This window comes from Suillus subalutaceus (assembly GCF_016647625.1).
Source record: "Suillus subalutaceus strain FC151 chromosome Unknown DFJ58scaffold_81, whole genome shotgun sequence".
Lineage (NCBI taxonomy): Eukaryota > Fungi > Basidiomycota > Agaricomycetes > Boletales > Suillaceae > Suillus > Suillus subalutaceus.
In genome coordinates, this window is record NW_024540330.1 from 205049 (window position 1) to 216784 (window position 11736).

An 11736-nucleotide genomic window follows, 5' to 3' on the forward strand; every position below is an offset into this window, starting at 1 on the left:
CTGGCACTGCTGGGACGGGTAAAACAGCCATTGCTCACACAATTGCTAGCTCATTCATCGGTGTGGGGGGGCTTGGGTCTTGTGACTGTTTCGACCGCTACCGAAGTGCCGACCTCCGCCATCAAAAGGTTTTCTCCACCATCGCGCGCGACCTGGCTGACCGTCATCCGCAGATGAGACGAGTCTTGGCGAGTGCAGTTCAGAACGACATCGCGCTCAAGAATACGGCAGATATCGTTCAGCAATGGGACAAGCTTTTCACGAAACCACTGGGGAAGCTCCCTGAATCAACTGTAGGCCCTGTTGTGATCATTATCGACGCGCTGGACGAAAGCGGCAAAGCAGACACACGGAGCGACCTTCTTCGCATTCTTTCTGGGAAGCTTCAAAACCCGGATGTTTTAGAAATCACGAAGCTCCCAAACAACTTCCGCTTTATCGTTACCTCACGCCCACTGCGCGATATTGATGCTCAATTTGCCGATGCACAGCATATCCAACGAATGTCCATGGACGAAATTCCACCAAAAACTGCGGAGCACAACATCCACACTTACGTGTCGAAGAAGCTGAAAGGGCTGTCGAATTTTGGGGAAAGAGAGTTTGAAATCATCGCTGAGAAAGCTGATGGACTTTTCGAATGGGCGCGTCTTGCTTGCGAAGCCATCCAAGAACCTCCTGCTGGCGTATCTCCAGACGAGTCCTTTGATGCTGTGGCATCCCGTGATCCTGCTGAGCGAGAAAGTCTGCTGTACGATATGTACCGCTTCTTTTTGGAAGGGATCATGCAAAAGGATGGACATAGTACGGCGATTCAGCCCAGACAGCTAACAAGGTTTCGTTCCGTGATGGGACAAATCCTTGGCGCAGCAGATCCCCTCCCTATAGAGTCTCTGAATGCTATGCGGTGCCAATTTCCAGACGAAAAGGAGCATTACAAAGTGGAGTTTATAGTGGAGCATATGGGATCCCTCCTCAGCGGCACCACCAATTCATTAACCCCCGTCCGACCCCTTCACGCAACCTTTCGCGATTTTCTCACGGACAAATCTTGCAGTGGGATTTTTTTCGTCGACATATCCAAGGTGCAATACGACCTTGCTTTTGCATCACTTCGAGTGATGAAACTTGGACTTTCTTTCAATATCTGTGATTTAAAGACATCGTACCTCCCCAATTACAACGACACCGGGCTACAGGGACGAGTCAAAAAAAGCATTCCCCCGCATTTGTCCTATTCCTGTCGATTTTGGGCTACGCACGTACAAAAAACAGTCTTCGACACGGCTCTCGCAAAGAAAGTGAGAAATTTCCTGCGTCATGAGCAACTGCTCTTTTGGCTCGAAGCACTCAGCCTTATCAACGCACTCAACCGCGCAGGTCCTGCCCTGTCACTCATTGTCCCGTGGCTGAAGGTAAGCACAGTTACTACTAGATGGCGTTAAATGAAACACTGACGCGCGAGCGCAGGGCCATTCCGGATACGAGGATGTTTCGTCGACTGCAATGGATGTGCAGAAATTCATCCAAATCTTTGGCAACATCATTTTGCACAGCACGCCACATCTATATGTATCAGCGCTGCCGTTCTTGCCCGTTAATTCCGTGATATCTGAAATATTCACTGCAAAGTTTCCGAAGACTCTCCGTCTGGCAGCTGGACGTGATGTGAACTGGACAGCTGTTCAGAGTGTGCTCCGTGGACATACGCGAGGAGTTCTGTCAGTCTCGTTCTCGCCGGACGGGACTCGCATTGTGACCGGTTCTGAGGATATGACTGTCCGGTTGTGGGATGCAGCGACAGGGCAGCCAGTTGGGCAGCCCTGGCAGGGACACACTGGTTCAGTTAACTCGGTCGCATTCTCGTCAGATGGAACTCGCGTCGTGACTGGTTCTTCGGACAAGACTGTCCGGCTATGGAATGCAGCGAAGGGACAGCCCATCGGTGAGCCCTGGCAGGGGCACACTGGTTCAGTTAATTCAGTCTCGTTCTCGCCGAAAGACACCCACATCGCAACTGGTTCTTCGGATCACACTATCCGGTTGTGGGATGCAGCTACGGGAAAGCCAGATGGTGAACCCTGGCGGGGGCATAATGGTTCAGTGAACTCAGTCTCATTCTCACCGGATGGGACTCGTATCATGACTGGTTCTTCAGACAACACTATCCGGTTGTGGGATACAGTGACGGGGCAGCCAGTCGGTAAAACCCATGGAGGATCACACTGATTCAGTTAACTCAGTCTCATTCTTCGCCGGATGGGACTTGCATCGCAACTGGCTCTCGAGATTTCACTGCCCGGCGGTGGGATGCGACGGGGAAGATAGTCGGTCAGCCATTTTTGGGGCATACTCGTTCGGTCAACTCAATCTCGTTCTCACCGGATAGCAGTCGCATTGTGACTGGTTCCTCGGACAACAGCGTTAGGCTGTGGGACGCAAAGACGGGACAGCCAGTTGCTGAACCCTTGCGGGAACACACTAGTCCAGTCCAATCGGTGTCATTCTCACCGGATGGCACTCGCATCGTGACTGGCTCCTCGGATGGGACTGTTTGGCTGTGGGATGTAGCGACGGTACAGCCGGTCTGCCAGTCCTTGTGGGAGCACACTCGTTTTGTTAACTCGGTCTCTTTCTCTCCTAATGGGGCTTACATCGCCACTGGTTCTTTGGACACCGGAATCGTCCGACTGTGGGATGCAATGACAGGGCAGCTAGTCGGTCTGCCCCTGGAGGGACACACTTCCTCGGTTAGGTCACTCTCATTCTCGCCAGATGGAACCCACATCGTAACCGGTTCTTGGGATAACACCGTTCGGCTGTGGGATGTAGAGACGAGGCGGCAAGTTGGTGACGCCTGGTGTGGGCATGATGGTCCGGTCAACTCGGTCTCCTTCTCGCCAGATGGGATTCGTGTTGTGACAGGTTCTTCAGATAAGACTGTCCGGATGTGGGAAGTAGAGACGGGGAAGCAAGTTGGTGAACCCTGGGAGCACCGTGGTTCAGTTAACGCAGTATCATTCTCGCCGGATGGCACTCACGTCGTGACTGGTTCTTCGGACACGACTGTGCGGTTATGGGATGCAGCTGGGCAGGCAGTTGGTAAACCCTGGTGGGGACATCGTGGTTCAGTTAGTTCAGTATCATTCTCTCCCGATGGCACTCGCGTTGTATCCGGTTCTTTGGACAAGACTGCCCGGTTGTGGGATGTAGCAACTGGGAAACAAATCGGAAAGCACTTGCAGGAGGACACTGATTCCATCAACTCAGTCTCTTTCTCGCCAGATGGAACTCATGTCGTGATTGGTTCTTCGGATCACTCTGTCCGGCTGTTGGATGCAGCAAAGGAACAGCTGATTCAAGTTGGCGAGCCCTTGCGGGGGCACACTGGTGTGGTGAACTCCGTCTCACTCTCGGCAGATGGCACTCGCATCGTGTCTTGCTCGGCAGATGGCACAATCCGGCTCTGGTATGCAGGAGATATCAATATGCCAGAGCGCGCCGTGAATTTCTCCCCCGATTCTACCCATGCACTCTGCAACACTGCCGAGTTAATCGCAAACACCTCCCATGATGAGCCCAGGTCGACCTCCTTTTTGCTGAGAGATGACGGATGGTTGGTTGGACCAAACAATCGGCTCTTATTTTGGGTACCGCCCGCTTCCCGACAGGCATTTTATAGTCCCTGGAATGCCTTGGTCATACCTAGGGGATTTGTTGAGCTTGATTTGAGCCGCATGGCACATGTATCACGCTGGCAGGATTGCAGAGGTCCGACTCGGAGAAGTACGAAGGAACGACTACCTTCCTTCGATTCGTCTGGCTAAGGGAGATTAGGTCTGACATGAGTGAGTTTTTACCTTTTCGTCTGTCGCAGTCTCTAAATCAATATTTCTAGCTGCACATCTTATTCCAATGATTGATATGTGAAGATGCCGTATACAATGTGATATTGAGTGTGCAGTAACAGGCGCTTGTGGACTGAGTGAACGACTTCCGGCCAGGTGATACTCGCCATTTCCCTGTTAGTTTTTAGGGCATGTACCGAATTACTGATGGACAACAAATGAAGTTATAAGGGATGTGGTTGCGTGTGGGATGGAGAGAGTCTTACATGGGGCGGGGTTTGTAAACTCCGCCTAGAGTGCCGTTGGCCGCCGTCGTGTCCCAGACTTTGGCCCAGACGTTATCCCAGACCGGCCAAATCTTTGACATTCTAGATGAATAGGGCGATTGCCCATAGGATGGGCGAAGGGATATTAAAAGGAAAAATCCCGTGGGAACGAGATCATTCAAATTTATGTTTAGCTTGTTCTCGATACACTAGGCTAGCGAATTCCTGGCCCTGAGACCCATTGGAACAAAAATACTTCATCATGGTTGAATCGAGATAATTTCAATGGTAGTACGGCATGTCAGCGATTTGCCAAGACCCTCATTCTATTCTCTAAATCACTCCGGAACCACAACGAAACTACACATCTCCACCAGTCAACGCATCTCCACCAGTCTGGAATGAATGATCGTCATAGCTATTCCCTCGTCGGACCTGGCCACAAGCTCAGCGTGATATTCGCGAATGCTGAGGATCAGGCGTGGTCCCAGCACAAACATCTGCAACACCTGGGCAACTTGGAGCACATCGGAATAAAAGGCAGCTCCTACAGACGGTGAAAACTGTAGAAATGATGATGAGCGGACAGACACATATTCGCAGGTTGGCGCACCGTGATATTTGGAGACAGTGAGCCTAGGGTGAAGCAAGTTACAAACAGCAAAGCTAACACATGCGAAACTTCAGCGAAACAAGATAACAACATCCAAACCACCAAACTCACGCTACAAAGTAAAATGCGTGACTTTTAATCAACGCCATAAAACAGTCCCCAATGGTCGATCCTGTCGAAGATTGTCGCAGTTCACGGAAGTGTTTTATGACAATCCGGACTGCCAGAACGGAGGCGAGGACTTCCCATATAGCGGTGGATATCACACTCTCATAACCCAGATTCATTTGGTATGTGCCAATTTTTTCGAAAAGACAGATAGGGGAGCCAAAAAGGACGAATTCCTCTGGTATTTGTCCATGAGTCCTATGTGCTTGAGGGTTTCATCAATAATTAAAACTTACCCACTAAAATACCGGTGTTTGACATTACTGTGGTAATGACGGAGGTGATCGTGGAAGCAAGCAAGACTATAACGAGAAAGATAAGCATCTTTTTGGATCGTCCATACATCGCATGTATCCGAATCAGCATGATGACTTGTATGGTATTTCAGTTAAGTCAAGATCAGTAAGATACCGCAGGTGAGCTCACCGCCCAGCATAGCATTGACGACGACAGGGGTCAATGCCCATATGAAGTAAGAATAAGGCCTGAAAACGCAGGTTATTGGTGCGCATTGATGGACTCGATGCTTTGAATGAACTTACAGCTGAAAATATAACTCACTCCTGTGTGGAGTGCAGTTAGCAAATGAATGGGAATGGGAGGCATCGGTACAGAACACCCACTACGTCTGTCTTGAGACTGGGATATTCCCTACATGTTATCAGTTAGAAGAAAAAAACAGTGTATTTGGGGGGGATACATACATAGTATGAGGGTCCTAATTGTAAGACATGGCTTGTTAGTACAGTGCAGTGTCAACTTATTAGCCTCGAAAATTTACACAGAATATAGTATTCCAATGTAGCGGACCTAGAATAGGTTGAAGTCGACTCAGCACAACATGTCAACTTGCGCTCATGACATAACGTACACAGATATAAAAAACGGTCATGAAGGACCAACGTTGCCTCTGCTCTAAGTCAACCGCATTATCCAGTCTGCTCTATAGGACCTTGCTTACCCAGACCAGTTCGAACTGTCGAAGTGTTCTTAGTGAGACGGCTGCGCCGATGACATCAACTTACCTCTTGTCCGAATGTTAATACTTGAATACCATATAAATATTAATGATACCCTCGGAAAGCATTATTTGACTCACCCCAATCATATACAACCGCGGCAGAAGATACAACTGCAAAACAAATGAGTGACTGTGAGACATCACGATCTTCACCCCACTTGCTCTCTACGGACCTGAAAAATAGCTGATAAGACTAACAGTACTGATAAACGGCAACCAAGCGGGATCATTTGAGACTGCAGTCATATCTGGATGGGGCGTATGGAGTTTGTGCAGACATATCACCATTCAGAGTTTTTATAGCGATCAGTCTGGATATCGGTTCCTCGAGTGAGAATCTTGATTGGTCGTAGCAACTATTGTCAATGAAACGACGAGAACGGGGAGGACGTTCCATGATCAGGAGCCCTCGATCGAAGCAAAGTAGTACATGATTGCGGGATTTTGGATTTCAATGAAGCGTGCGAAATATTTGAAGGCGCTGAAAATCAGTCGGTAAAGTAATATGTTCCAAATTCAATGCTGTTCGGCACGTTCTGCATCAGTTTCATTCAGCGGTCATCTAATCATCAACCTAACCTAGACTAATTGTAGAGCCTCATTAATATTGCATGACAGAAAGCATCGGTGAAGGAACGTGTTCCAATATTCTGTTCGGCACGTTCTGCATCAATTCCATCAGTGGTCATCTAATCATTAATCTAACGTGGACTCACTGCAGAGCTTCATTGGAGAGCAAACTGACCAGCAACACCAAGAGTCAGACAGCTAGGAACAGCTGAGTTAATGTCGTCTTCGACGCATCGAGACATTGATCATTATTCTGTTGCACCATCCACTCAGAAGGTAGCGACATACCAGCAAGTGCAGCCTAATTCTCGCAAGACTGTGCTTGGGAGGGCAATTCGTCAGGATTTCATCAAGAAAGGACCTTCAGAAGCAATGTTATAGGTAGCAGATGTGTACACTGGTCATCGACAGACTGGACGCTAGAACTTCTCAGTGGAATCCGCCAAAGGTGTTCCAGCTGCTAGCTCTCGACTGGCTTGATGTCATATGAGTCGCACCGATCATGCAGGGCTTCATCATACGACCACACTGCTGTTCATGGGATGCAGGATAATCGGAAACCTGCGGCATGAGCTCATTCTTCGTGTTCTAATGATCAAGAAGAAATTCCTTGCCTGAATGGTGTGATATGTATTGTGCTGTTCAAATATATTACTTGCATCAGTGAGACGATGATGTAAGGAGACAGAAATGAATTACACCCGCGTCTCGAGAGCAGAGATAAGAATGGGCAACGTGCCCAATCATCAGCGGCCTGCAAACTGTTAATATCGACAAGGATCTCTCCTGGCGCCATCTGACGGTAACGTAGTGGCGTACCAGAAGGTTTTCGCTTAAACAAAGTCATCTTGATGCATGAGATACTGCTGCTTCAAGGGTGGATAAGGGTAAAATATTCCACCCGCTGCTCATCTGTCGTCATCACTTCAGGGCCGAGAACCAGGTTTTCCGGGGAACGTTTTGACCGTGTCAGCAATGCCTTCAGAATCAGATACGCGCGAGGTCAAGAATGTACATAGGCAAGCTTGAAGTTGATATAAATCGAGAGTTGGGAGAGCATTGAACAGGGTGCGCATGTTCGATTCTACATAGCGAGCTTCCAGAACGCATACATTGGAAAGTGATAGAGCATTGAACAGGCCAGACATTTTCCTCATGTTCCCAGGGTCATGAGCAACACGTAATGCAGGAGACGGTGGAAAAAATGTGGGATAAGGCTGATATATCGATATATTGGACCTTGGTAGACCTTGGTTACTGACACGAGGGATCCAGGAAAGATTGAAACTGTAGAAGAGGGATTAGACTCGTGGTGACAGTCGTTCCTTGTAATAAGCACGAGAGATTTACTGGTACTCTCGGTCTCTGAACTGATAGTGATAGCCGCTACCATTCAGATGCACCGGGTTCGAGTGCAGCGGATTGGTCGTCTGCCACGCATAGCCATCAGAAGGTTAAATTTGACGTGTTTGTGATGGCGGCCTGTGTCAGACTCGAGCCTTGTCAGTAACGTCACCTTTTCTTCTTCGACTCGCACACTAAGCGGCGCAAAAAAGGCGAACTATCACGCCGGTGGGTCATTTGGTTAAATCCAGGATGCAAACTACTCACGTAGTTGCCGCAGCACTGGCTACTTTTTACGCAAAAGACAGGACAGTTCTTTGTCAAAGCAGCAACGACCTGAGCGAGGACAAAGAAGAAACGCATTGTTTGTGAGGATGTAATAGGGGATCAAATAAATCTGAAGAAGACAGTAGGAAGACACCTTGCTTTATATGCTGAATATATTGGCGAAGGAGGAACCTATCCACCTGGAATTCCCTTTCGAACAGTTGATATCTGCAAAGCCGACGGATTTCCACCACCTTGTGAAGCAAGTTTTGTTGGCGATTTGGCGTGGAATAATATATCATCTTGCGAATGCAATCAGCAGATTGGGTAGATCCTCTGACTTGATCACGTTGGCTTAAACAGCAGCTTGAGTTTCCGGAACTTTGCCTCGAATGCGTGACGCTCGTACTTTATCAGCAGAAAGATCGAGGAATTCCAGGCCCGGTAACTCGTACAAACTATACCGCGATATATGCACCTCCGCAGGGAAGTACCATGAGAATGTCGTGTAAAAGGGTATGCGGGACACCCTAGGCCACGACAGTCAGGAACATTTTCGATGACCGGGGTATCTTGGCCATCCGCCGCGTGGTCCATTTCAGGCACAAATTGAACTTCAGTAGAAGGTCGCCTCCACATGAGAAGACACTGCAGGATGGTAATATGGTATGGCCATGCAGATTCATCTTACTATCAAAATATTAATTTCAATTTCCTCTGACCTTGTGATGATGGTGGTTTCAAGAGTCGGCCATCTCCGGCATCCGCGGCAATTCGGAACACTGCACAGTGCACAGCGAGCAACTCAGCCTGGCCCTTGGCCAAGTGGTCACTGGTAAACTTTGGCATGGCTGGTGCATTTAGGTGGGCACAGTTCGATTCTCGAAGAGTTGAGCATCTTGATGTTATGTAGTATCATGTGAGTACATCATATTCAGGAATTCACACCCCAAGACTTCGGCTGACTTTTCGAAGTGACTGAATTCGGGCTATGTCCATCACAACCCGAGTTATCGATGGCCGTGTCGGCACTGCTCTTTTCTCATCACCATATGATCACCTGTCATCTGTGTAGACCGGTCTTCTTTATATGCGTGCGGTTTTCTGATCCCGCGGCAACGAACAGGAAGTAGCACTTAGTATCATATACCGTCATACTTATGCTCGTTTCATGCTGGGCCGCCATGATTAATCACCCATACGGCGCCCCGTCGAGTTACTTGTTTGCTAATGTGGTGAGTTTTCATGTTGTTCGAGTAGAGTGTTCTCAGTCTTACGTTTCGGGAATTCTTTCAGAACGATAGTTATAGTCAAGTCTCTTATGTGTCGCCTCCCCCGGATCGCCTCTATAGCTTCATCCCGGTAGGCTGTCTCACGGTCTTGTTTAACCAATGTTGAAATTGCAAATTCGAAGAGGTTGTCAGTCGATTCCATGCCCTGGTACGGGGCAACTGAGTACTCAGGTACAACTTCAAACAGAGACTATGACCAACGAGATTCTTTGCCAATTCGATGGACACCTCGGGTATGTCTCTAGAGAACTTTATAGGACCTGTTTGGAATACTGTCTCCCCTAGGAACGTGCTTGTCGGTTTTTTAAAGGAGTGCAGTCGAAAGTGAGGAGTAGATGGCGACCGCTTCATTTACGATCCCTACTTTTACGCCCTTGTCACAATGACGTCCGTGATGACCCAGGTGAGTTTTATGCTAGGTATATTTGGCTCTATATCTCATTGGAGGCAGATATATATATCTAGTTATTTAACGATGTACTCGAACTTCTACACTCAACTGTACTAGTAAAACATATCTTTATTGTTTTGCCCTGCTATACATCGCCGCTCAGGGCTTTCTTCCTGTTTACCGGACGTCGGTCCCTTCGAAGTCCCATACTGTTCTAGGTATTTCCCAAACGACAAATGCTTCAGCTAGAGGTTTAGTCGATAGTCGTTGAACTATTTCTCACCGTTCTTGCAAGTTGTACATGCCATCCTAGAAAGAAAAAAAGGTGTAGGTGCAGACAGGCATGTCATTGTGATCGACAATGTTCATGTCGGCTAGCCTCGACTTAGCACATGCATACTTCTGAGTCAGACCTTGAGCTCTTCAAGTTGGACCTAGTAGTTACGTACAGGACATGCATAGGCTTGTATGACGTAATAATATTCTTTCGATTCTGATCTCCGTTCTTTCGTGCCTGCTCGTGCCAATGCCTACAACACTCATCGAAGACCTGCATGCCTCAGTCGAGGCTCATAATGATACCTTCGAGGCTTTACTAAACTTGATACCCGCCAAGTACTACCTGGCGAAAGATGATCATGATGCAGACAACGTGCGTTATTGAAAATTTCAGTCGTCTATTGATGAATCTGAATAGCATGATGCGCGTCGAACAGATTCCGTCCAAGTATCAAAAACACAGCAAAAACCAAAAGGCACCCAAACAAGCTGCGAAGGAGGCATCAAAAAAGGCTCGCAGGGATAAGGTCTTCTACTATCATCACTGCTTGATGTTCCCTTCTAAGTCTGAGTTCTTATTTTCCTAGCTGGACCCAGCCAATCAAAAGTCGGTCATTGACCTTCAGAATGAAGCTGCTCTTGAGCTGGAAAAAACCAACTCGAAAGTCAAGGGAAACGGAAAGCTGCGGTGATCGGGTCCGATTCTGATGCCGACGACGACGATATGCAAGTGGATGATGTGGATCTCAGCGATGCCGTTGTGACTGCCCCACTCGACTCCATAGTGCCCATGGCTACACCAGAGAGCATCGCTGCTCTCCGAGATAAACTGCATTTGCGCATGGCAGCTCTCCGACGTGGTGGACAAAGTGGCGGAGAAACCGGGAGACAAAGATGAGCTTTTGGAGGAACGGAGAAGGCAACGTGCCGCGCTTCGTGAAAAAAGACGAAAAGAGACAAGAGAGAGGCGCAAGGCAGAGGCTGAAGGCAAAAAGGGAAGCAAGAAGGAAGCGACGAAGGGTCTTCCTGTCAAGGTATTTTACATCTTGCAAGGTTCCAGCTTGAGTTCATCCCTTTGTGCTTGACCAACAGAATCAGCTACTTGTTCCGGACTTGCCGGTCGCTTCAAAAGGAACTGCGGCATCTCGTCTTAACGACGGACCCTTGACTAATGTATCTTTTTCTGTGGTGGCTGGGAGTTCGAGCAAAAAGGCCGCATCACTCAAGACGTCTTCCATCCCAATCAAGCTTTGTCGCAGCTCGCTGCGCGGAAGGAAAATTGGATTCGATGCCGGAGGACAAACGCAAAGCTATAGAAGATAAGAGTCGCTGGCAAAGCGGAGGGCGCGTCTTGAAGGCGTCAAGGTCAAGGATGATGAAGTGCGCCTCAAGAAAGCAGTAAAACGGAAAGAAAAGGAGAAAGCGAAGAGTAAGAGTCCTGGTAAGCCGTTAATGATACATCCAAGTTCTTATTGATACTCACCTCGTTGCAGGGAGGAGAGGAAAGGACCAACTCACAGCTTCCATGGCTGCAAAGCAGAAAAACGTTCAGATAACATCGCGATGCGAAACGAGCGACGGAGCGATAAACGAAAGTCTTCGTCGTCAAAGGGGAAAGCTAAAGCTCGACCTGGTTTTGAGGGCAAGACTTTCCATAAGGGTAAAGGGAAAGCTACG

General features: G+C 48.3%; 2 protein-coding genes across 2 annotated transcripts; one reads left to right on the forward strand and one right to left on the reverse strand.

The window, feature by feature from the left end:
• Positions 1-4361: 4361 nt before the first annotated feature.
• DFJ58DRAFT_476216 (uncharacterized protein) lies at positions 4362-5503 on the reverse strand. Its single transcript, XM_041380568.1, has 6 exons — positions 5438-5503; positions 5322-5380; positions 5132-5266; positions 4839-5073; positions 4728-4780; positions 4362-4661 (listed from the first exon to the last, which is right to left on the reverse strand). The coding sequence occupies exons 2-6, from the start codon at positions 5329-5331 to the stop codon at positions 4492-4494; spliced, it is 603 nt and encodes a 200-aa protein (XP_041242032.1). The 5' UTR covers positions 5332-5380; positions 5438-5503; the 3' UTR covers positions 4362-4491.
• Positions 5504-10251: 4748 nt separating this feature from the next.
• On the forward strand, positions 10252-11736 carry DFJ58DRAFT_746908 (60S ribosome biogenesis protein Rrp14-domain-containing protein). The gene is made up of 7 exons (XM_041387494.1): positions 10252-10432; positions 10497-10586; positions 10647-10666; positions 10726-10843; positions 10908-11093; positions 11152-11500; positions 11553-11736. The coding sequence occupies exons 1-6, from the start codon at positions 10307-10309 to the stop codon at positions 11380-11382; spliced, it is 771 nt and encodes a 256-aa protein (XP_041242033.1). The 5' UTR covers positions 10252-10306; the 3' UTR covers positions 11383-11500; positions 11553-11736.